Genomic DNA, 26418 nt, shown 5'->3' with positions numbered 1-26418 from the left:
ACCCTGCATTTGGAGCTCTCTTCACTACGCACAGCACATTCAAGTCACTTCTGTCTGCCTTTGTTGGGCAAGCTACCCTCAGCATGATTATGTTTGAGTGGCAATAGATTTGTCTTTCATGAAATCTGCCATCCTCTGGGTAAGCAGAATGGCTTGGAAACTGCCTCAGAACACATTTCAAGGTATATCTACCTATAGCCAAAGCACATGGTCTCAAAATCTGCTTGGATCACTATCCTACAGATTCTCATACATGCTAGTTGCAGTCCTATGTGCCTCTTCTTCTTTGCTTTCCTGCCTGATTACTCATGAGGAGGCCTCCCTACCAAGACAAAGGAAGCCAGGGCTTTGGCTTTGGGAAGTTTAGTCTAGGGAAAGTTTGTTTAGTCAGGCTTTGCATCAGATTTTCACTTTTGTGTGTGTTTTGCATATTCCTGATACTGGTCTATTTTTGTTTATCTGTAATAGTCTTAACTAAACTAAGAAACATTAGCCTTCGCCCAGCCAGCCAGGGCATTGCAAAATACTCTGTAAGCTTTTAAAGGTGCTTTTGTATTTTCCTACATACCTGTGCCTTGCAACTAGGTAACCAGGATTTTTAAAGTGTGCTGCCTCAACATCCTCTGAATACTTTGAAGTATTCTTGTGACCTACTAAGTTTTTTTTAACCTGTAACTAAAAGCTGAGTAAGTCACAGACCGAAGCAGTCTATAGCAGTTGAATAAACTTGCTTTTCTTTTTGTTCTTTTCTTTACAAGCCTCATCTGAGTGGATTTTTAACTCAGGAGAAAGAGGGGGCTGAAAGGGGGCTTTCTCTCTAGTGGAATGCAGGCCTCAGGAGCTCAGCAGCTATTAGTTTTCTCGCCACATATATGCTTACATATGGAAGGTTTTTGCATTTCGCTTAAAGCAACATAAAGGGAGTTTCCCCCTGTGATTTCCACCCCAAGCACAGGGAGGTTCAAGCTCTGTAATAGAGAGGAGTGATGGTGGCAGCAATTTTTGAACCTACCAAGAATCACAGGAAAGTTTTAGGAGTTGCCTTTGCCAGAAAGCTCTGCAGGGATGAGTCAGCATTTATTTCCCTCATGTGAGCTTGCTCTGAGACAAAGGCTATAATCTGCTACACATTCCCTAATCAAACTTTCTTTTGCCTTCTATATCCCCATTTTACCTTTAATAATAACTGCATTTCTGCTTCCTCGTTCTTTCCAATACACCAAAACTTGCTCAGATTAATACTGAAGCCAAACTGCTCCCCAAGCCAAGCTAATTTCCCCACTTTAAGCCAAAAGCATAGTTGAGGTGTTTAGCCAGCACCGCAGGGCACTTCTGGTAACAATGGTGATGATTCAAGTGCAGGGGAAATAACGATTTACAATGGATGGATGACAACCTAGTGTGAACTCGCACACACACCCAAAGTGTATCAATGAAGTCCAACTATTCCAATGCACAATCCCAAACTATATACCTGTCTGGGGAAAAAAAATGTCTACATTCTACTTCCATTTTTCTCTTAACCAAGATAGCAGCTACAAAGGGCTCAGTCAGGATCAGGACTGTGGTACATGGGGAAACAGCACGTAACCCTTCCCCTTATGCTGTGGTCCCTCCAACAAGAGGGCCGCTTCCATTGCCTCCTTCGCACTGCAGTTTTGACTAGTCCCCTACTTTTTTTAAAAAAAGTATGAAAGTGGGAAAAGCCTCACAGCCTGGCAGAGAAAGGGAGAGATGTAGCATTTCCTTGCCTTTTGAGTAAACTTTTGAAACATGAAAACATTTGGATCTGAGTTACAAATAGGAAGCCACACCAGTCACAAACGCATATAAGTAGCAGTAGGATGCATAGGTAAACCAGAGTTTTGAGATATGTTTTTATTTTCTCTGCATACATGTCAACAAAAATGATTTGGGAAGCTTGGAAAAGTTCTTAGAGAGAATATGGTGATAATGTCTCTGACTCTTTTGGCTTTTGGGCGGGGGAGTGCTTCAGCAGTCTGAAATCCACAGAAGCTTCAGCATGGCTTTACAAAAAGGGCAAAATTCAGCCGCAACATACCTCAAAAGCCTCTATCTTGACAAGTAGAACTGCCGTCATTTGTGAACAAACCACAACTAATCATGGTTTCCCAAGTCCTGGTGACATGAAGAGCTGTGGTTAGTTTAAAATTGAAAGCAGAAGATTTCAAACTCCTCTTTTGACATGTGGAGAGGGAAAGGATAGTGTATGAGCCTGTAGCTTTCCTGAGCTTCTTTGTGATAATCTAAGCCATGAATTTAGATGAACCCACCTGACTGGCAGCACAAGATACAGAAAGGTATGTATGTATGTATGTATGAATGTATGTATGTATGTATATATTGTTAAATTTATATACCACCTTTCATTAAAACAATCCCAAGGTGGTTTACAGCATCATCATCAGTGGGAACACAAATCACTCTTGGATGAATAAAACACCCATCTATAAGTGGGAACATTCAAAATGAAATTTGTAGTCAAAGCTCTTTATACCTCTACCATTTCCCCCCCTTTTTGATACAGTAAATAATTTCGGTGAGAAACATCAGCTTTGATTAAATTGTCACTCCCTTTCCCTCAACCTAATTCCAAGTGCTACTTTAACATGACAAAAAATTGTTTGTTAAATTCTCCATTTGTCAGCAGAAAAGCATATCACAAAACACATTTGATGAAATGCAAAGTGAAAATAAGGTATTTCATTTAGATGCTGAGAAAAGCAATTAAAATTTAACATTTTAATGTGTGCAAGTTTTGTTTCAACTATTCTGTTGGAGTATTCTTAAACACGTATCTGGACCAAACACATCCATTTATTTTGTATTTTATACTCTTTTCCTATGTAATTATGAATCTTATTTTGACAAGTATTGTGAGAATCAGTCCCAAATGTGTGGAAAGCTGGTCTTAAGAGCCCAGCACTGCAGATTTCTGAGGGTTCTAAATTCAAAGTGTGCAGTGTGTGTGGTATGCACATGTGTGAACCTGCATGCACCATTTTGAAGATGCGACATGGCTGAAGCTATACTGGACATATACAACTTTGCTTCACAGTTATGCTTTTATTGATTGCTTCAGTTTTGCTCATCCTTAGAAAGCAAGACAGTGCCTTCTAAATCAGGGTATTCATTACGTACAGACAAATGTATGCCCAGCAGACATAGACAAGTGAAGAAATGCATAGCAATACAGATTCTGCTCCTTAGTGCTGCCAGAGGCTCATCTAGAGATGCTGCCCATTACTTTTAAGTGCTCAGAAAGAGAGAGAGAAATAAGTGGCAGTAATATTGCCAGCCCAACTTCTCCACTGGTTCCCTTGCCTGTTCTTCCCACTGCCTTTGATGTCTTCAGTATCACTCTTGGCATCATCATCACTGAGGCTCACATGAATCAATAGTGAAGGGGTGGTAGTCAGTGAGTCTCATCATTTGTTCAGTGATCTAGTTGGTTGATCTGGTTGTTGAATTAGTTTAGGCAAGTGGGTGGAATTGTCAGTTGTTAACCCAAGAGATACTACCTATCTTGGAGGTAGAGAAAGAGCAGTTCAGACTGCATACCACCTTGCTGTTAAATGGTACTTTTCTCACCATTCCTTCCCATCTTCTGTAGGGAAGAACTAAATTGCTGTTTGCTGTAACTTGCGGAAGTGAAGGACAGACAAAAAGAATGTCAGTGACTCTTGGAAAACACCTGGCAACACCACTGCCTCCTGCATTTCCTTTCTCAGAAAATTAAGTTAGCATTAGTTCAACTTTTCAAAACAACATAAGGAAGAGACCTTATGTGCAAGGAAATGAAGAGAGCTCACCTGGCACTTTCAAAGGTTGCAGATGCTGACTTTCCAACAGCCCCAAATCCGACACCAACGGCCAAACCCTCTGAAACAGAAAGAAAACAGCAGTTAATGGCAACTAGAGGGATATACTATTTAATTTCTTCCTCACCCAACTCTCTGATAGCGAAAGGTCCTAAGAGGCTACTAAACTTAAATGTTTCTTCTACCGGCAATAAACACACAGCAGGACACAGTCTGCAAAATGCCCTACTACTTGGCTTAGAAACTGCCAAGGCATAAATGGTTCCAACAATCAAATCAGCCATGGCTTCCACAAGTAGCCTAATCGCTGGAGTGGCCTAACATTAGAAACAACTAATTCACATGTGCTCACCTCTTCCTTTTTGTGGAAGAGATGACAACGTCAAGGTGCAATTGCCCACCCCCAGTTTATGGAAGAGAACATGCAACCTCACATCAGTTCTCTTTGTAGCTGAATTGACCTCCAGACGCTCACCCACAGCACAGTGCTCATCACCATCCAGGGCCACCAGGTGTTGCAGCAACTACATGCACATAAAAGCTGGATCAAGACCATTGTGTTTTGAGACACGGAAGACAAATTTCAAAGTATTTTGTAGTTTGTTTTCAGCATGCCAATACTGAGCCAGATTGTGAACATTTGGTACTGAGTACCTCAGGACCGATTTTGACACTGTGCTGTTGTGCCCGACAGCAGCATTCTTTTCTAAGGAACATCTACAATATCAAAGCAACCAGTTCCACAGAACAACAATGTAGGTCTATGGCAGGTCTGCACAACTCAAATGCCCCGTGTGCCAGAACCAGCCATGACTTGGTGTGTGTGTGGGGGTGGGGTCTGAGTTCAATTTTCAGCACACTAATTACTGCACTAAAATTAATTATTAAGCATATTAATGTAAGCAAGGGGGTGAAAGGCTGACGTCAAGGGAAAAGGTGTGGGGGAAAGGGAATGTGTCAGTGGGCTCCAGCCTAAGGTTGTGGGATACCTGGCCTCAAGCAGCCAACTGTATTGAGTTGCCACTGCTCATCAGCAGAAAGGCCAAGGGCTCTTATGGCTCCTGCTGTAGGACATTCCTACCTGGGGGCCAGCAAAAAAAGTCCCTGGGGGGCAAATATGGCCCTCGAGCCTTATGTTGTGCAGGCCTGGTCTATTGGCTAGAACACCTCGGTTCCACTGAACTCCACAAAATAGGATACTTGAAGCTGCATCACTTTGGTTAAAAATTCTGGCAATCCTAGGCTTGCCTCAGGTTGATAGAAGTGGAGTGAAATATATCTGCAAGTAACTTGTCTCATCAATTAATGCAATTAATTAAATGCAATTAATTCCCTGGAATGGGACTTCTGAATAAAAGCCTTAAACCATAAGGAAATATAATAAATGAGTTTGGGGGCACCTTAAAGATGTTGTGGTCTTCGAAGTCCCCTGGGTTACTTGTTTTTGCTGCAACTGACCAACATACTCTTCAACAAGTCAACCACAGAGCAGAGTGCAACCATAATTAAAGCATTCCGAGACTACAGCCAATTGCTGTATTCTAATGATCTAATGTTATCAGTTGCTGCACCAGCACAGGATTAGTACGAGGACTGGTCTTTTAGTGCAACATCTCCTGATGTAGTGGCCAGCATCACAACACAAGCTGCAAGGCATCTGTTTTAGCATCCTCGGACCAATTGACTTTCAGTGCATTGGAAGCCTGAGTGTTGAGTTGCACAAGAGCTGTACTTTGGACACAGATGTGCGAAACTATTATGTGGCAATGAAATGGATGTAGAAGAAGAACAGTGGTTGGGGCAGGAGAGACTGGAAACTACTCACACACTATCATCACCACAACTCTGAAACTGTAGGAAGTGGCTGGTAGGCAAGGAAGCAGATGCTACACCTGCCTCATATAGAAGACACACAACACAGTAGTTATGCTTGTGTAATCCACCCACTGTACTGAACAGATCTATAGGACTGACTAGCACAGCAACTATGAATTATAGGCAATTATTCCATATTGAGAAAATCAAGGGGGAGGCGAGGTGGGGAGAAAGAGGCTTGGCATTTTCCTTCAAACATGGGAAAATAAGAACATAATTTCATCTTTCATACACTACATGTGTTTCAGGTTTGTTTGAGTTGCCATATTCTTTGTCAAGATAGCCATCTTAAACAATTCTTGGTTCATCAGCCTCAGACACAAAAGTAGCTGAAACATACCCTAAATTTTAGGCAATTTTAACACATATGAGAAGAATATTTGCCATGTACCAGCTCTGTGGATTTTAAATTATTACAGCATAGGAGGAACTCAGCATGTTCTAATAGAAGCCCCTCTAGCAGGTGCATTTACATCTCCATGGGATGTAAATCAGAACTGCCTTAATTACAATTGCTGTAACTGTTAATCGGAGAGGAAAGCATTTAGCCTTCAAACAGGTGCAGGAAATCTGCAATCTGACATCATTATGTGCTTTTGGCTTTGTCCCCAGAGGTGACTCTTGAAGCCACTCCTAAGTAATTGGCTCATTCAGCTCAGTTCACTTCTAGGCTCCTCTCTTTCCTTCTCAAAGAAACAATCCCCTAAACATCCTGAAGTATTCCCCACCCCCACAAACCATCAATGTTCAAAAAAAATAATTCCCTTTATATAAACCTTTTCTGCAAACTTATTTTGCAAAACATCATTCTGCTTCCAGTGCCAAATGGAGAAAGAAGAAGAGAACATGAATTAGAACTATAGTACTTAAAACCTCTTGATTCTGGCATGAAAGAAAGATTGTGTGCCCATTGAGACAGAGAGACAATGACCATCTCATATTGACTTTACATCAGTAGATCATACAAGGACTCCATACACTTGTTTAGATATTTTTAATAACTGTTGGACTCAAGGATATTTATCTATAGTACTGGAGTGGTAACAACAAACTAGCTGCAGTACCTGAAGATCTTTGTGGAAAGCTCCAGGAACATTCAGCATCCTAGATACAATAGGAGTCTGCATCCTCTTCCATTCCAACCTGGACCCACCCTTCATCTACATCACCCTCTGGCTCTTGGTGCTGCTTCCAAGTTCCTTTCCAGAAAGAGTTGAAGCATGTTCTGCATATTGAGTTTAAATCATGTTCTGCAATTACATGGCAGTCATAGAAACATAGGAAGCTGCCAGACCATTGGTCTATCTAACTCAGTATTGTCTAAACAGACTGGCAGTGGCTTCTTCCAGGTTCCAGGCAGGAGTCGCTCTCAGCCCTATCTTGGAGATGCCAGGGAGGGAACTTGGAACCTTCTGCTCTTCCCAGAGTGGCTCCATCCCCTGACGGGAATATCTTACAGTGCTCACACTTCTAGTCTCTCATTCATATGCAACCAGGGTGGACCCTGCTTACCTAAGGGGGCCAGTCATGCCCCCCCCTTCCTTATATGTGGGAAGGTAACAGGGGGAGCAGGGCCATTCCATCTGCCTTGCTGGGACTCACCATCTAGCCCCTCTGCCTCCTGTGGACATTCCAGCACAAACGGAGTGCAGCCTGCTTGTCGGCTGCCAAGTTCCTGCTGGCTGGTTGCCAGAGTCATTATCCACCTGCTGCCTGTCTTGGGAGCTGCTCGTGAGAGGAGTCGCTTCTGGGGCTTGCAAGCCCAAAAGCAAGGAGGCTCGCCAAAGGCGTAGCCGTCAGGTCTGCACGCATTGCGGCTGCAGTTTCATGATCGGCCAAGGTGATTGAGAGGGTGGTGGCCGACCAGCTCCAGGCAATCTTGGAGGAAACTGATTATCTAGACCCATTTCAAACTGGCTTTAGAGCTGGCTATGGTGTTGAAACAGCCTTGGTCGGCCTGATAGATTACCTCTACCGGGGAATCGACAGAGGGAGTATGACTTTGCTGGTTCTTCTGGATCTCTCGGCGGCGTTCGATACCATCGACCATGGTATCCTTCTGGATCGCCTGGGGGAGTTGGGAACAGGGGGCACTGCCTTGCAGTGGTTCCGTTCCTATCTCTTGGATAGATTCCAGATGGTGGAGCTTGGTGACAGTTGCTCCTCAAAACAGGAGCTGTTATATGGAGTTCCTCAGGGCTCCATTCTGTCACCAATGCTTTTTAACATCTACATGAAACCGCTGGGTGAGGTTATCAGGAGGTTTGGTGCTGGGTGTTATCAGTATGCTGATGACACCCAAATCTACTTCTCCTTTTCATCTTCAGGAAATGGCACTCATTCTCTAAATGCCTCCCTACAGGCAGTAATGGGCTGGATGAGGGAGAACAAATTGAAGCTGAATCCAAACAAGACGGAGGTGCTCATTGTGGGGGCTCAGAATCTGAGGGGTGAGTTAGAACTTTCTATGCTGGATGGGGTTACACTCCCCCAGAAGGAGCAGGTGCACAGTTTGGGAGTACTCGTGGACCCAGGCCTCACCCTGGTATCTCAGGTGGAGGCCATGGCCAAGAGTGCTTTCTATCAGCTTCGGCTGATTCGACAGCTGCACTCCTTTCTTGAAGAGGATGACCTCAAAACAGTGGTGTATCAGCTGGTAATCTCCTGGCTCTACTACTGCAATGCACTCTACATGGGACTGCCTTTGTACGTAGTCTAGAAACTTCAGTTAGTTCAGAATGCGGCAGCCAGATTGGTCTCTAGAGCAACCCGGAGAGATCATATTATGCCTGTCTTGAAACAATTTCACTGGCTGCTGATATGTTTCTGGGCAAAATACAAAGTGCTGGTTATTACCTTTAAAGCCTTGAATGGCTTGGGTCTGAGATATCTTAGAGAGCGCTTTCTTTTACATAATCCCCACCGCATATTAAGGTCATCTGAGGAGGTCCGTCTCCAGTTACCACCGGTTCGTTTGGTGGCGACTCGGAGGCGGGCCTTCTCTGTGGCTGCTCCTGGGCTGTGGAATGCACTCCCAGCAGAAATTTGTAATCTTAATTCCTTACTGACCGTCAAGAGAGCCCTTAAAACCCAACTGTTTGGCCTGGCCTTTTCAGGGTTTTTAATTAGTTTTAACTGTTTTAATGCTAACCTGGTTTTCAGGGTTTTAATTGTTATGATAGTTTAATTGTTTTTTAAGATGTTTTTAATTGGTGTTAATATTTATATCTCTGTTTTAATTGTTATTGGTTTTAATAGTTTCTGTTTTTAATTGTAAACTGCCCCGAGCCATTTCGGAAGGGCGGTATAAAAATAGAATAAATATATAAATAAATAAATAAATAATGCCAGCTACCACCAGGCCGGCGCTCCAGAAGTCACCCAGTGGACTTCTTCCTCTTCTCTCATAAAATGACATTGACTGTGGCAGAAGCACAGCAACTGCAGTAGAGTTCCAGGCACTTGTAATTTGGTTCCCTGACCTGTGTGAAATGGACTGAGGACAGATCACAGAATGGTTAGGTTGGCTCTAGTGATCTTTCACATTTGCCATACACTGCACCAACACGTGAAAATGACTAGAGTAGGTTATTATTATTGTAGAAGTAGTAGTAGCAGCAGTAAATTATTTATTTTTATTATTACTATTATTATTTAAAAAGGCAAGGCATGTCAGAGTGATTGGTTATTTTATCTTGGCAAAATCATTATTGGGAGACTAAAAAATATCTGGGTTCTTGTGACATCTCTGGGGTCCTTTGCAGAGTCCTTACCCTAGAATCCCTGAAGATCACTAGGTAAACCAAATTAGAATATATAGTTTTAATGGTAAACTTTCTGTGAAACTGCACTTCTTGTGTTTGGGGTAGATGTACCATCTTCTCCTTCCTACATGGAACTCAGGGGGGAAAAAACCTGTTTTTGTTTGCAGTTGAAGGGCAGAGCACTGATTGGCTGCCCCCTGTGTCAATCACAAAGGCAGTTTTTCAGTGAGTAAGCAACTGGTTTTGTTTTCATAAATGAGACACCAAACAGTTAACCATGCCGAGCATTTGGGAGAAGAAAAAAGGCAATCTACCTGAAGCATGGGAATGGGAAGAAGAGGAAGGGACAATCGACAATTGATTTGACAGCTGTACATGTGTCCTCTGAGGAAAAACAGGGAAAGCTGGACTCATCTCAAGGCAAAAAATAAACCCCATACCCACTGATAAGAACATAAGAACAGCCCTGCTGGATCAGGCCCAAGGCCCATCTAGTCCAGCATCCTGTTTCACACAGTGGCCCATCAGATGCTGCTGGAAGCCATAGGCAGGAGTTGAGGGCATGCCCTCTCTCCTGCTGTTACTCCCCTGCAACTGGTACTCAGAGACATCCTGCCTTTGAGGCTGGAGGTGGCCTATAACCCTCCAACTAGTAGCTGATGGTAGACCTCTCCTCCATGAAGTTATCCTAACCCCTCTTAAAGCCTTCCAGGTTGTTGGCTGACACCACATCTTGTGGCAAAGAATTCTACAAGTGGATTGTGTGTTGTGTGAAAAAGTACTTCCGTTTGTTGGTCCTAGATTTCCTGACAATTAATTTCATGGGATGACCCCTGGTTCTAGTGTTATGTGACAGAGAGAAGAATTTCTATCTATCCACTTTCTCCACACCATGCATGATTCATAGACCTCTATTATGTCTCCCCGCAGTCGTCTTTTTTCTAAACTAAATAACCCCAGGTGTTGTAGCCTAGCCTCATAAGAAAGGTGCTCTAGGCCCCTGATCATCTTGGTTGCCCTCTTCTGCACCTTTTCCAGTTCTACAATGTCCTTTTTTAGATGTGGTGACTAAATTGTACGCAGTACTCCAGGTGTGGCCGCACCATCATTTTGTATAAGGGCATTATAATATTAGCAATTTTATTTCCAATCCCCTTCCTAATGATCCCTAGCATGGAATTGGCCTATTTCACAGCTGCTGAACACTGAGTCAACACTTCCAACAAGCTGTCCACCATGACCCCAAGATCCCTCTCCTGGTCAGTCACCGACAGCTCAGATCCCGTCAGCATATACTTGAAGTTGGGTTTTTTTGTCCCAATGTGCATCACTTTACACTTGCCAACGTTGAATTGCATTTGCTATTTTGTCACCCACTCACTCGTGCTTTTGGAGCGCCTCACAATCCGTTTGGGATTTCACTACCCTAAATAGTTTGGTATCATCTGCAAATCTGGCCACCTCGCTGCTTACCCCTGCTTCTAGATCATTTATGGATAAATTAAAAAGCACCAGTCCCAGTACAGATCCCTGGGGGACCCCACTTCGTACTTCCCTCTATTATGAAAACTCTCAATTTATACCTACCCTCTGTTTCCTGTCCTGCAAACAGTTAGCATTCCACACATGTACTTGTCCCCTTAGCCCATGACTGCTAAGTTTCTTCAGGAGTCTTTGATGAGGAACTTTGTCGAAAGCTTTTTGGAAGTCCAGGTATACTATGTCAACTGGATCACCTTGCTCCACACACTTGTTGATACTCTCAAAGAACTCCAAAAGGTTTGTGAGGCAAGATCTACCTTTACAGAAGCCATGCTGGTTCTCTCCCAGCAGGGCCTGTTCTTCTATGTGCTTTACAATTTTATTCTTGAGGATGCTTTCCATCAATTTGCCTGGAATTGACATTAAGCTAATCCGCCTGTATTTTCCCGGATCGCCCCTGGATCCCTTTTTGAAAATCGGTGTTACATTTGCTACTTTCCAGTCCTCCGGTACAGAGCCTGATTGCAGGGTTAAGTTACATATTTTTGCAAGAAGGCCAGCAATTTCACATTTGAGTTCTTTGAGGACTCCAGGATGGATGCCATCTGGCTCTGTCGATTTGTTAGTTTTTAGTTTTTCCAGACAGTTTAGAACATCATCTCTTGTCATTTCTATCTGACTCAGTTCTTTAGCCTCCATCCCTAAAAAGCCTGGTTCAGAACAAGTATATGCTCAGTTTCCTCTGCCGTGAAGACAGATGCAAAGAGCTCATTTAGCTTCTCTGCAATCTCCATAGCCTCCTTAATAATCCCTTTCACTCCGTCATTGTCTAAAGGTCCAACCACCTCCCTGGCAGGTTTCCTGCTTCTGATGTACTTAAAGAAGTTTTTGTTATCCCCCTTGATGCTTTTAGCTAAATGTTCCTCAAACTCTCTTTTTGCCTCCCTTATTGTCACCTTGCATTTCTTTTGCCAGAGTTTGTGTTCCTTTCTGTTCTCTTCATTTGGACAGGCCTTCCAATTTTGGAAGGAAGTCTTCTTCCCTTTTATGGCTTCCTTGGCGGTACCTGTTAGCCATGCTGGCATCCCCCTAGACTTAGTGGTACCTTTCCTCCTTTTGCGTATACAATCTAACTGGGGTTCTAGTAATGTGGTTTTGAGTAAACTCCATGCATTCTGGAGCAAAGTGACTTTCCTGATTTTCCCTTTCAGCTTTCTTTTTACAATACTCCTCATTTTGGAGAAGTTTCCTCTTCTGAAATTCAAAGTGTCTGTTATTTCCTTGCTGATTCTCCCCCCGCATTTATGCTGAATTTGATTGCACTATGGTCACTGTTCCCTAAAGGGCCGATGACACTGACATCATGCACCAGGTCCTGGGTGCCACTCAGGATTAAGTCCAAAGTCGCCTTCTCTCTGGTTGGTTCCAAGACCAACTGTTCTAGTGCACAGTCATTCAGCATATCTAGAAATTTGACCTCTCTGTCATTACCCGACTGTGAATTTACCCAGTCTATGTGTGGGTAATTGAAGCCACAGATTATTACAGCCCTGCCTCTCCATGATGCCTCCCTGATTTCCTGCTGCAACTCCCAGTCACTGTCAGCATTTTGATCCGGAGGGCGATAGCATGTCCCCAGTAGCACGTTTCCTTGCAGGCCTTGTATTGTCACCCACAGGGCTTCTGTGGAGGACTCCAGTCCACCTAGGTTTTCTAGCTTGTTAGATTCTATTCCTTCTTTAACATACAATGCTACTCCACCCCCAAGGAGCCCCCCCCCGTCCTTTCTATAGAGTTTATATCCAGGGATAACAGTGTCCCACTAGTTCTCACTGTTACACCATGTTTCTGTTATGCCTACTATGTTTATTTCTGCATTAACAACCAAGCACTCCAGCTCACCCATCTTGGCTCAGAGGTTTCTGGCATTGGCATACAAGCCCCTATACGCTGAATCTCTCCCCTGATGTATGCTATTTTTCTTTTGACTCTTTGACCAGCTGGCACAGCCTTCTGTCTGCTCTTTATGTGGTTCTGCTCTGTCCATTTCTGTTTTATCTGAATCCTTTGCACCCTTGCACTTTCAAGGATGGCATTTGCCGAACCGGATGCTGCCCAGCTCCCGTTGGCTGTTCCCCAGGCGTCATTTTAAAAGCCGCTCTGCTACCTTTTTGATTTTAAGCGCCAGCAGTCTGGTTCCATTTTTGTTCAAGTGCAGCCCGTCCCTTTTGTACAGGCCTTGCTTGCCCCAAAATGTGTCCCAGTGCCTAACAAATCTAAACCCCTCCTCCCAGCACCATCTCATCCATGCAGTGAAACCCCTCAGCTCTGCCTGTCTCACTGTACCTGCACGTGGAACAGGTAGCATTTCTGAGAATGTTACCTTGGGGGTCATGGACTTCAATACACTACCTATCAGCCTAAATTTGGCTTCCAGAAACTCCCAATTACATTTCCCCACATTATTGGTGCCGACGTGCACCACAACAGCTGTCTCCTCCCCAGCACTGCCTAAGAGTCTATCTAGACACTGTGTGATGTCCGCAACCTTCGCACCAGGCAGGCAACTCACTGTGCGGTCAGCATGTGGGTCACAAACCCATCTCTCTATACCTCTAATGATCGAATCACCCACTACAAGAAATCACCTACTACACCCACTCTTGTTTGCATGTTTATTTATATGCAGTTTCAATAATTTAAGGACCAAAATACTGAGAGGAACAAATGTAGGAAAGAGTCTAGGCACTTTGATGGGGGGGGGGGAGAAATCCCCACGCTAGTTATCCAGTGGGAGTGCCCAGGAGTGGAAGTGCAGGCAATAACAAAAATCAAATGCAAACTGTAGCCACATCAGAAATAAATAAGGGCAAACGGAGCTCAGCAGATGGTGCAGGGTGGGAGGGCTGCTTGTTGGGTGAGAGTTACAGAGTGGAAATGGAATCTAGAAAGTGGACCAGGTGTGTTGCCACAGTGTAAATTAGGGAGATAATTAAGATCAGAAACAGACAGCCACAGCACACTGGTTTTACCCATGAATGTGCAAAGTGAGGCTCTGAAAGGCAGGGTCAGACAGTTATTGCTATGCTTTTCTGTGGATAAAACTCCTCGTATTTGGACTGAACTAGATTTCATGGTTACTGCAGAGTCTACTGTGGAGGTGCCCAGCAACTCCTCTTATATGATTAGATTGGAACACCTTCAGTTTGTGACTCCTGAGGATGTGGACAAACTGTTTCGGACTGTGCATCCTACAACCTGCTCTCTTGAGCCTTGCCCAACTTGCCTTATGCCATCTGGTAATCGTATTATCAGAGAGGGTCTGGTAAATATTATAAATATTTCTCTGAGGGTGGGTAGGCAAGGAGGCTATTATTAGACCTTATTTGAAGAAACCTGCAATGGATCCCTCAGAGCGAGATAACTACAGACCCATTTCCAATCTTCCATGATTGGGCAAGGTGACTGAGCGGGTGGTGGACTCTCAGCTCCAGGAAGTTTTGGATGATACAGATTATCTAGACCCATTTCAAACTGGATTTTGGGCAGGCTCTGGGGTTGAGACTCCCTTGGTAGGCCTGATGAATGATTTCTAATTGGCTATTGACAGAGAGAGTGTGATCCTTTTGGATCTCTCAGAAGTTTTCAGTATTACTGATCATGGTATACTTCTGGATATACCTACACCTGGCAGAGGTGGGAGTAAGTGGCACTGTTTTACAGTGGTTCCATTCCTACCTCTCTGGCAGATTCCAGATGGTGTCACTTGGAGACTACTGCTCTGCAAAGCGAGAACTTGTGTGGATTTCCACAAGGCTCCATACTGTTTCCAATGCTTTTTAACATCTGCATGAAACCGCTGGGAGAGATCATCAGATAGGTTTGGTGCAGGGTGTTATGAATATGCCAGTGACACCCAGATCTATTGCTCCATACCAACCTCATCAGGAAATGGCAAAACTTCCCTATATGCGTTCCTGGAAGTGGTAATGTGCTGGATGAGGAATAACAAACTGAAGTGGAATTCAAATAAGATGAAAGGACAGATGGGGGGCAGGGGTGGGACCTAAGAGATCATTTATATCTTCTGTTCTGGATGGGGTTACACTCCCCCAGAAAGGTCAGTTATGTAGCTTGAGATTGCTCCTGGATACAAAACACTTTCTGGTTTCTCAGGTTGAGGCAGTGGCCAGAATAACTTTTTATCAGCTTCGGCCGATATGTCAGCTATGTCCATTTTTGGATATAAATGCCCTTAAAACAGTGGTGCATATGCCAGTAACCTCCAGGCTTGACTATTGTAATGCACTCTATGTGGAGCTGCTTTTTCACGTTGTCCGGAAACTACAATTGGTACAGAATGAGGCAGCCAGACGGGTCTTTGGGACAGATGGGTCTGAAGGGACCATGTAACACAGATTTTAAAAGAATTGCACTGACTGCCATTATGTTTCAAAGTGAAATACAATGTGCTGGTTATGATCTATAAAGCCCTCAATGGCTTGGGCCCAGGGAACTTAAGAGAGTGCCTTCTTTGTCATGAACCCTGTCACCTATTGAGATCATCTGGAGAGGTCAAGTTACACTTGCCACTGACCTGTTTGGTGGCGACTTGTGACCAAGCCTTCTCTGTGGCTGCCCTGGGGCTTTGGAATATGCTCCCTGTCAAAATAAGAGCATCTCCATCTCTGTTTGTTTTTAGGAAGACCATCAAGACACACCTGTCCTCTCAGGCTTCTAACTGAAATTAATTTTAAACTGTTTGTTTTTATCACATGAAATTGTTTAAACTTTTTATTATGTGAAATTGTTTTGTTTTTACTCTGTTTTATATTTGTTGTTTTAACTGTGTGCACCACTTAGAAACACACATATCAGGCAGTATATAAATATGATGAATAAGTGAAGTATCATTTTTCTGATGACACAAAGGGAGAGGGAGACGCAATGAAGTTGGTGAGCCAGCCCTATGATGAAAACAGTGTGATCAGCTTCTCTTGGACAGGGTATTTTTTGGGTTGACATAATCAGGTCAGGTGTCCCCCCATTAAAATTTTTCACAACTTTTGCTTCTAACCAGATCATACCCTCTAACAGCTTAATAGCAGTAGTACTTCTCAGTAATGCAGAGATCTGTGATTCTAAGAAGATGGGACCAATTCCTGGCCAAATTAGCAGACACTGCCATTGAGCCAATTCCATCTTTAAATTAGGGTGTCATGACCCTGCATTAAGGACACCCCCCCACACACACAGAGCTGGGGGATGAGGATGACAGTTTAGGGGATGAGACACAGTGGGAATAACCTATGACCCAACCCTGGATGACCCCATGTCATTGCAGACTTCACACACCAGGAGAACTGGGAGAACCTGAGCCACGAACCAAGGACATAACTCTGCCTTTATCCTCCAACTTGGAAGAGTCCCCTGAGGACCTACCAATATTAGCACAGGCTTCTCAATGTTGCTAGACCCAGTGCTTACCAAATCAGGCGAGGTCCCTTTAAGAAATAGATCCTTTTAAGAAATAGATTCCAGGCTGCTCTGAGAAGCTTCTGAGGCAACATTCCATTAATGTTGCCATACCAGCTCCTGTGATCCCACTTGCTGCTAACTGAAGTTCTGACTCTTGGTGCTGTCCAAGGTTGTTGACACTTCAACCTCAACAGAGACCTTTGCTCAGCCCGGAACAGTGTTGCCTTTAAGCATGTTCCAACATCTTCCCATATTCCCTGCAAAGTTCTTCATGGGACCTTGGGGCTGTAATAGAAGTGGGGTTGACGAGCAGAGCTGAGAAGCTTAGTCAGACTATGAGTTTAGTCTGAATTAGTTAACTTCTCCACTTGTGGTAGAGCAGCAGCAATGATGACAAATCCTGACCAGTGTCAATAATTTTCTTAAAGTAACTGTGGCATAGCCCTCACTTGGTGTAGTGTGTTGGGTATGTGCCTAAACTGAAAAGCTTCATGACTGGCCACAGTGGAGGAAAAGGAGTAATCTAATCCAAAGGGAACATATAATTAATGACTGACATAGAAGCATGAAGGGTTCGTTCCTCTCTTGCTTCATTTCACTTTCAAAGGTATTTGCTGATGGAAGGTACATAAAGATATAATAAACATTTCTCCTGTGGCTTTATTGATCTATTTTACTCAAGATAGGAAGAGCAATACTCCAGCAGGGTGAAAGTGATTGATCTGCGGTTGGATGATGTGGAAAAAGATATATTTTTCTGCCTCCTCTTTATTCATACTGAAACTTGTATTAATCATTCAGATGCTGCAGCTTTAAAACCTGATGTATACCATCATTTCTTCTAGAGAAGCACTTTTTCAGACAATGATATCTCGATGCCAAACTGCACATTATATGGAGCTTCATGTTACCTGTCCTCTTAGGATTTCTGTTCTTTTTTCTTTTTTCATGAAAAGTAGCTGTAATCAGGAGCAGAGGGATGATGAATGGGGAAATGGGGCTTTAACCCTTTATTATTATTATTATTATTATTATTATTATTATTATTATTAACATTTATATCCCGCTCTTCCTCCAAGGAGCCCAGAGTGGTGTACTACATACTTGAGTTTCTCTTTCACAACAACCCTGTGAAGTAGGTTAGGCTGAGAGAGAAGTGACTGGCCCAGAGTCACCCAGCTCGTTTTATGGCTGAATGGGGATTTGAACTCAGGTCTCCCCGGTCCTAGTCCAGCACTCTAACCACTACACCACGCTGGCTCTTTATCAGCCAACTGTTTTCCCTCTCTGAATTGCTCCCCCCCCCAAGCTGCTGGCAGGGGCAGTGTAAAAAGCAGCTGGCAGGGGCAGTGTAAGAGCACAGCATATTTTGAATTTTCATGAAATCTGTGCTCTGGATAGTCCCCTGTCTCAAGTAGGGATGTGCACAGAACCAGTTCGGAGGCCCTTTTTGGGCGTCCGAACTGGTTCAAAGAACTGCTGGTTCCGCCGGTTTGAAGGCGGTGGGGGTTTCTCTTTAAGAACGGGGGAGGGTGCACTTACCCCTCCCGCCACTTCCCCCCGCCAGCATCCGTGTTTTACAAAGCAGATCAGGGCGGCAGTGTACCTCCCTGCCACCCCATTGTCCTTGTCTTCCGGATATGACCAGAAGTTGCCGATGTGCTGCGCCAGCGACTTCCGGTCATATCCGGAAGATGAGGGCAACAGGGCAGCAAGGAAGTACGCTGCCGCCCAGATCACCTTTGTAAAACACGGATGCCGGAGGGAAGAAAGCGGCAGGATGGGTAAGTGCACCCTTCCCCACTCTTAAAGAGAGACCCCTGCTGCCTTTGAGCCTCCCCGCTGCGGTTCCATGCACATCCCTAGTCTCAAGTTCCCCACATGTAAAATGAGAATAATGTTCCCAACATAACACAGCAATTAACATTTATAGAGAAGACGCTATTATAACACAATCAAGAAGTAAGAACAACTTCTATATGTAAATATAGAAGTATCTAAGGGTTCCAAATAAATCAGAGATTGAGACTAAACCATTAATTAAGAGGACCATCCCCGCCACCCACACACACTATCTTGCATAATTAACAGGAGCATGAAATTGCATTAAGATAATTGGGTGGTGGCAAAAAGAAGCCCCTCTGATTTCACTCAGCTTCCTTTCACTGGGCTGCTTCACACCAGCTGCACTCCATCCTGTTACTTAATTCCCTTAACCGAGAACACAAAGAATGATAGACTACAAATGCTCTTTAAGCAGAGACTACTCAAAACATACACAACTCCCACATTTGTGTGTAAAAATATAACAGAAGCTGTAGCTGCTTCACAACAAGCCTAATGGTTTCTATGCAGGTAATATTTGTGTTCTGCATTGGTAATACAGAACGTGTGCTTGAGTGTGGGCATAAGTGTTACCCCCGCACAGCCGCTAATGTAGCTTGGAGAATACATGTAAAACCTCCATCCTTGATGATCATTACACTCTCTTGCTCACAATGTTCTGGCAGTTCTAATTCTACTTAACCTGTAGTCTCTGGGCTGATTTACAGACTCCTTCTTCTTCTTCTTCTTTTTTAAACAAAACTGTTGGGATCATTCCTGAAACCAACTCATCTTTTATGAAGGGTTGTCACTTTCTTTACAGCAGGTCACCTGTAAAGGCTACACAACAAGCAGAAATTCAACAAAAAGGGTTTGCTTCAGCACCACTACCTCTGCATGGTAGAAAGGTTGCACCCCTTAAAGTTCTGTTTGTCAAACTGCTACTAAAGACACAGGAGCCCTATTAGAAAAAGGGGTCACAGGTCTTCTCTTGTTTTACCAGTTATGTACAGAACATAGAAACAAATGAAACGGCCTTATCCTGAAGTCTGATCCTTGGTCCATCAAGCTCACTCGTCCTATACAGACATTACTTTGTACAGTCCTCCTTCTCCAACCACGGGTTTCCCAACCACGGATTTGAGTATCCGCGACTTGGAAGTTGTCACTGTTCTCGCCAACTGCCACCTTTAATTTTGGTGTTTTGGGGGGTAATTTTGGAGGTCAGGGGGTCATTTCCGGGTGTCAGGGAGCAATTCTTGGGGGTTTGGGATGATTTGGAGGGTTCGGGTGATTTCCGGGGGTCAGGGGGCAATTTCTGGGGGTCAGGAGGCAATTCTTTCTACTGTTTACCTGTTTTTTTCAGCCCTTCCACAACCGCGATTTCCCTAATCCTGTTTCCAATGCTTTCCAATTGCTCGTCTACCATGAATTTCCCAACCACAAGGTTTTCCAGGAACGGAACTCTCGCAGTTGGTGAGGGATGACTGTTCCTGCATTCAGATGTCTGTACACACATTTTTGTGTGAATGATTGTACATGCATTCATTTTACAAGTGAGCCTGGGTACAGGCCCCACAAATTCATGGTACAGATAGAAAGTATACTACTGTTCAGCTAGCAGGAGATTAACTGTTTAACTAACAGGAGAACAGCTATACCTGTGTACAGATCTGTGCCTGTTTATACAGTAGAGCCTTGCTAACCACGGACTCACCATCTGCGGTTTTGCGTATCCGCGATAGGGTAATGGATACCTGACTTTGGCATATGCAAAAAAATAAAAAAGGCAGGGAAAGGGTTCTAGCTGCAATTCTGTGGGTCTGGGGTGGCCAGAAATGACCTTGGAGGACATTTCCAGCCGCCATTTTGAGATCAGGAGCCATTTTCAACAACAACAACAACAACAACAACATCTCCGGCAAAACCCCCATGATTTTTGCTGATTTTCGACTCTTGGGGAGCATTGCTGGACTGCTGGGGACTTGCAGAGCATGGTAGGCTACTTCCTTCCATGTTTCTAGGGCCATTTTACCCATTTTTAACCATTTTTTCTGACCTCTGGGAACCTAACCCCCAGATTTCCATTGCCCTAATAACCCAGTATTCTTAGTTTCCATATCCGCAGTAGTAGAAAAGAATGGAACCCCCGCGAATACTGAGGTTCTCCTGTATTGTATACTTGAATGAGTGATTAACATAACATATGAATATTTATTTATTGAACATCTTTGTATACTGCCCAAAATACAAGTCTCTGGGCGGTTTATAACAAAACAATACAAACAACAAAAAGATTAAAACATTACAATAATTTAAAATTTAAAACAATGTTAGAACTATTAAAACAAACAATAAACTATTAAAACAGTATCTAATTAAAAGCCTGGGTGAACAAATGTGTCTTGATTGTCTTTTTAAAAGATGGGAAGGCTCTTATTTCAGCAGGGAGCGCATTCCAAAGCCTTGGGGCAGCAACAGAGAAGGCCCATCCCTTAGTAGCCACCAGGCAGGTCAGTGGCAACTAAGGATAAACCTCTCCTGATGATCTCAATGGGCACAAGAGCGCATAGTGAAGAAGATGTTCTCTTAAATACCCTGGGCGTGAGCTGTTTAGAGCTTTCTATGGCTTGTTTCCACTGACTGGCAGTCCCTCCCCAGGGTTTCAGGAAGGCGTCTTTCCCAGCCCTACCCGGAGATGTCAGCAACTGAACTTGGGGCATTTCACATGCAAAGCAGGTGCTCTACCACTGAACAATGACCCCTACCCTGATGGAGTTTGATGGAATTCAGTTTCAAGGTTTGCTGGTTCATAGGAAGAAAACGGTATGTATGGCAATTACACATTGTGTTTATTTGTGCTGTATATGGAATCATTCATAGCAATGAGCTAACTAATAAAGTATTCCATCTATTCATGCTCTTTTTCCAGGAGAGGCTGTGTACTCAAGGCCATTGACAGGGCTAAGGACTCAGCATGTATAAATTCTACCGCCATCTCTGACCTGAGCAAGAATGCTTCCTCTCGTTATGCTTTCCCTGTCATAGGTAATCTGACACATGAATGCACAGCAACACTATCTTTATCATATTAAAGACAGCAACCAACATAATGTGACACAGACCTGTGGAAGAGTATGGGCTGCTAAAGTAAAATGCTGTACCCACTGCCTGTTAAGTGTTCTGAGACTCACAAAGTAGGCCCGGAGAAGAAAGAGCGGGCTTCGTTTTAGAACCATTAGGAAGTTAGCTCAACCTAGCTAGTTCATCTAGATCTGCCAGTGGCACTTGTGCTCTTTCTCAATTCATTAATTCCAGAGTAACACAACCTCATTATTAGCCTACAAGTACTGAAATACACCTTTAAGGAGTACTTCCAACATCTCTGCTGCAGGTGCCATGTTTTGAAGGAAAGAAGCAGCTTATCTGAAAGCATGTGCTCTACCTAGCAATTACTGTCACCTCCAGAAGAGAATAAAGACATCTGCTGGTTGCGAGCTTCTTACACCCTTCCTTATCCGCTCGAGCGCATCAGCAGTCAGGAGACTGTAAATGATAAAGTAATCCATGCAACCCAGTTCTTTTGACAGTAATTTTGACCCAAAGCAAGTAAAGCATGCTGCAAAAGCATTATTAATTCCATCTGTATATCTCCTGTCTCCTGGAGGAAATACCACTACTCTCCTTCATGGTGGTGTAACAAAGCTACTGCTGGGGAAAACCTAATGCCTTTCTTATGACTGGGAATTATTACTAGTGATTTGAGTGGAGCCAGGATCACATACAGAAAGATTATGGATGTTCTTAGATGCTGTTTACATTGCAGATTGTGTACAATGTACACTTTGTTTGTTTACAATGTGTATCCTTGGGGAAAAAATGATAGGATAGAAATGATACCATCATTGTTACTGGTGTTCATGAATTTGAAACAAAAACTATTTAGCACAAGATTAACCAAGATTAAGCGGTGAAGACTGACACAATATTTCAAGTGTGGTCGACATAGTTTGAACTATTGCTGCTGGCAAAATTCTCCAAGTTCATTTTAAGAAAATAGTTTGGTATTTCAGACAGGCTCATCCCAAAGGAGAAGTGACCTCTAGTTCCAACATTCTTTTCTACTCTAAGAAGCTTGTTTGCATCACCCACTCCCCACTCGTAAACAACTCCTTCATCCCCCTTAATCTACCAGCCGCCCAAGTGAGTAGGAGAAGCACCAGCATCTCTTAGGGATTTGCATAAATCGATTTTTTTGATTTGATTTGTGCCCCAAACAAATCACCCTGATTTGTTTTGTATCAAAATCTACTCCCTCCAAATCACACCAGATTCGATTTGTATTTGCTTTGATTCAATTAGGACTGATTTGAACCATGTAACAAGGTCCTAGGGGCACCAAATTTGGGTGGTGGGTAGGTCCCCATGGGCACCTCCTAACACCCACATTTCAAGGCAGTGGGACACTTGGTTGATATTTAATGATTTAATGAGGTGTTGGAAATAGAGGATGCCACTGTTGCTGAACTGTTTCAAAATCAAAACCAGGCAACCTCCCCTTTGCCTTCACCTCAAAAACCCAAATGCCGTTTAACAGAAAAGCAACAAGAACTAAAGCAAAAAATAACTGAGCACATGAACCAAACAACCACCAGGGTTCGACTTCCTGCTCTAAAAACAGTTGCCAAAAAACAACTTGCTCAGGCATTAAAAGATGTCAATGCTGCACTTGCAGAAACAACAACCAAAAATTTGCAAGAGACAAACCAACTAATGTACAGTGCAGCAACAATAACAACACAAGAGCTCGGATATAAGATCAGTGGACCTGTAAAAAAAGAAAGCAGTATATCACCTAAATGGAAGTTTCGATTAGAAAATAAAATCTCCAGGCTTAGATCAGATGCTAGTAAATTGAAAGATATAAAAGACAAGAAACTGAAGAATGAAAATACCAAACAGTATCTGATCCAAAAATACCACTTAGATTCAAGGAAAATTAGAGAAGTCCTAGAAATAATAAAGCAGCAAATAACAGCAGTGTCAAAGAAGATTAGCAGATATGAAGCCAGAATTACACAACACAGGCAGAATCTCCAATTCCAGTCGAATCAGAGACGTTTCTACCAAAGCATAGAAGGAGAAACTGCAAGAAACCTAGAAACACCAAATAAAGAAGAAACAGTGCAATTCTGGGGGAAATTATGGGACAATCCAATAGATTATAATAAAAAAGCAGGCTGGATGAAAGAGGTCAAAAAATGTAACCAACAAATGCAAGATCTAATAATAACACCACAATTAATCAGCGAAAGAGCAAAGAAAATTAAAAATTGGACTGCGCCAGGCGACGATGAACTGCATGGCTTCTGGCTTAAACACCTAACAAGCCTTCATAAACAACTATCAAAACAGTTCAATCACATTATGAAAGGCGGTGATATTGAACAATGGCTAACAACTGGGAAAACGCATCTCATAATGAAAACCCAGCAAACGGTGCAGTTCTAAGTAATTATAGACCGATAACCTGCCTGCCAACCATGTTCAAATTATTAACTGGAATAATAGCAGATGAAGTCATGCAACACTTATTAACTAACAAACAGCTTCCAGTTGAACACAAAGGAAATTGCCCGAACACCAGAGGCACGAAAGACCAGCTGCTGATTGACAAAATGATTTTAGAAAACTGCAAGAGAAGAAAAACAAATCTAAGTGTTGCATGGATTAACTACAAGAAAGCCTTCGATTCATTGCCTCACACATGGATACTAAAATGTTTAGAAACAACTGGTGTCAGTAAAAACATTCAGATATTTATAAAAAAAGCAATGAGCATGTGGAGTACACAGTTAACAATCAATGGCGAGGCACTTGGACAGGTTAGCATTAGAAGAGGCATTTTCCAAGGGGACTCACTATCCCCTCTATTGTTTGTAATCACCATGACCCCACTTTCACAAATACTAAACAAAACAGGCCTCGGATACCAAACATCTAAAACATCCAGTAAAATCAACCATCTGCTGTACATGGACGATCTGAAGTTGTATGGAATGTCCCAGTCAGAAATCGAATTACTGCTAAACACTGTCCATATATTCAGTAGTGATATAGCAATGGAGTTTGGACAAGACAAGTGTGCTGCATTAATAATGAACAGAGGAAAAATAACAAAACCAGAAGGAATAGAACTGCCCAATGGAAGCAAGATCAAGAACCTGGAAGAGAAAGAACCTTACAAATACTTGGGCATTCTCCAGGCTGATAACATCGCACACAGTGAAGTTAAAAGAAAAATTGGAAGTGAATACATCAGGAGAGTCAGAAAAATCCTCAAGTCCAAACTCAATGGTGGGAACATCATACAAGCCATAAACACCTGGGCTATACCTGTTATTAGATACACTGCAGGAATAATAGACTGGACCCAGGCAGAGCTAGAGATGCTAGATCGTAAGACCAGGAAAATCATGACCATCAATCATGCTCTGCACCCCCGCAGTGATGTCGATAGGCTCTACCTCCCTCGCAGCTCAGGTGGAAGAGGAATGCTGCAAGTCCATCAAACAGTAGAGGAGGAGAAAAGAGGCCTTGAAGAATATATAAGGGACAGTGAAGAAGATGCACTTCAAATGGTCAAGAACGTGAAACTATTCAACACCAATGAAACAAAACAGGCCTACAAGAAAGAACAAGTCAAGAACCGAGCAGAAAAATAGAGAAATAAGCCCCTGCATGGTCAATATTTACACAATATAAGTGGAAAATCAGGCATCACCAATAACTGGCAATGGCTTAAGAATGGCAACTTGAAGAAAGAAACAGAGGGTTTAATACTGGCTGCACAAGAACAGGCACTAAGAACAAATGCAATAAGAGCAAAAGTAGAAAAATCCACAACAAACAGCAAGTGCCGCCTTTGTAAAGAAGCAGATGAAACAGTGGACCACCTGATCAGCTGTTGTAAGAAGATCGCACAGACTGACTACAAACAAAGGCATGACAAGGTAGCAGAGATGATACACTGGAACATCTGCAAAAAATACAAGCTACCTGTAGCCAAGAATTGGTGGGACCATAAAATTGAAAAAGTTGAAGAAAATGAAGATGTAAAAATATTATGGGACTTCCGACTACAAACAGACAAACATCTGCCACACAATACACCAGATATCACTGTAGTCGAGAAGAAAGAAAAACAAGTCAAAATAATTGACATAGCAATACCAGGGGATAGCAGAATAGAAGAAAAAGAAATAGAAAAATAGTGGTGTGCCCGAACCGGTCCGGAGGCCATTCCAAAGAATGGCCGAACTGCCGGACCGGTCCGGCCTTGCCTGGTTCGGGTCCGGGTGGGGGGTATGCCCTTAAGGGCGGGAGGGCTTGCTTAGCCCTCCCGCCTCCTTGCCCCCGCCAGCGCCCGTATTTCCTAGTATAGGGGCGCTGGAAACCAGCCGCCTCCCCCCGCCGCGGCGGCGGCGGCAAAAGAACTCCCCAAGCCAGCCCTCCCTCCCTCCCAGCTAGCTGGCCGCCCGCCCTCCCTCCCGCCGGCTCGCTCACCGTTCACCGTATAGAAAACGAGAGGAGCTCCAGCACAGAGCTCCTCTCGTTTAGAAGGCCTCCCGCAGAATGGTGTTTTGCGCGCGCGCACATGCGCGCGCCGCAAAGCACACCGTTCGCCGGAGGCCCGGTCTACCCGCCGGGAAAGGGCCGGGTAGACCGGGCCTCCGATCGCTGGGTAGACCGGGCCTCCGATCGCCGGAGGCCCGGTCTACCCAGCGATCGGAGGCCCGGTCTACCTGGCCCTTTCCCGGCGGGTAGACCGGGCCTCCGATCGCTGGGTAGACCGGGGCTCCGGCGATCAGAGGCCCGGTCTACCCAGCGATCGGAGGCCCGGTCTACCCGGCCCTTTCCTGGCGGGTAGACCGGGCCTCCGGCGAATGGCGTGCTTTGCGGTGCGCGCATGCGCGCGCGCGCGCGCAAAACACCATTCTGCGGGAGGCCTTCTAAAGGAGAGGAGCTCTGTGCCGGAGCTCCTCTCGTTTTCTATACGGTGAACGGTGAGCGAGCCGGCGGGAGGGCGGGCGGGCGGCCAGCTAGCTGGGAGGGAGGGAGGGCTGGCTTGGGGAGTTCTTTCGCCGCCGCCG

At 43.9% G+C, this 26418-nt stretch overlaps 1 protein-coding gene across 5 annotated transcripts in view; it reads right to left on the bottom strand.

Annotated features, from left to right (window-relative positions):
* The window catches only part of SLC39A11 (solute carrier family 39 member 11), a 498275-nt gene that overhangs the window by 93163 nt on the left and 378694 nt on the right, over nucleotides 1–26418 (bottom strand). For all 5 annotated transcript variants that reach the window (XM_053296433.1, XM_053296437.1, XM_053296434.1 and 2 more), the window contains one exon: nucleotides 3834–3903. In XM_053296433.1, coding sequence (XP_053152408.1) covers nucleotides 3834–3903 — 70 coding nt within the window. The remainder of the gene's footprint in view (nucleotides 1–3833; nucleotides 3904–26418) is intronic.

The sequence above is a fragment of the Hemicordylus capensis genome, chromosome 2 (assembly GCF_027244095.1).
Source record: "Hemicordylus capensis ecotype Gifberg chromosome 2, rHemCap1.1.pri, whole genome shotgun sequence".
Classification (NCBI taxonomy): domain Eukaryota; kingdom Metazoa; phylum Chordata; class Lepidosauria; order Squamata; family Cordylidae; genus Hemicordylus; species Hemicordylus capensis.
Note: the sequence above shows the minus strand (reverse complement) of the source record. Positions and strands in the feature narration are given on the sequence as shown.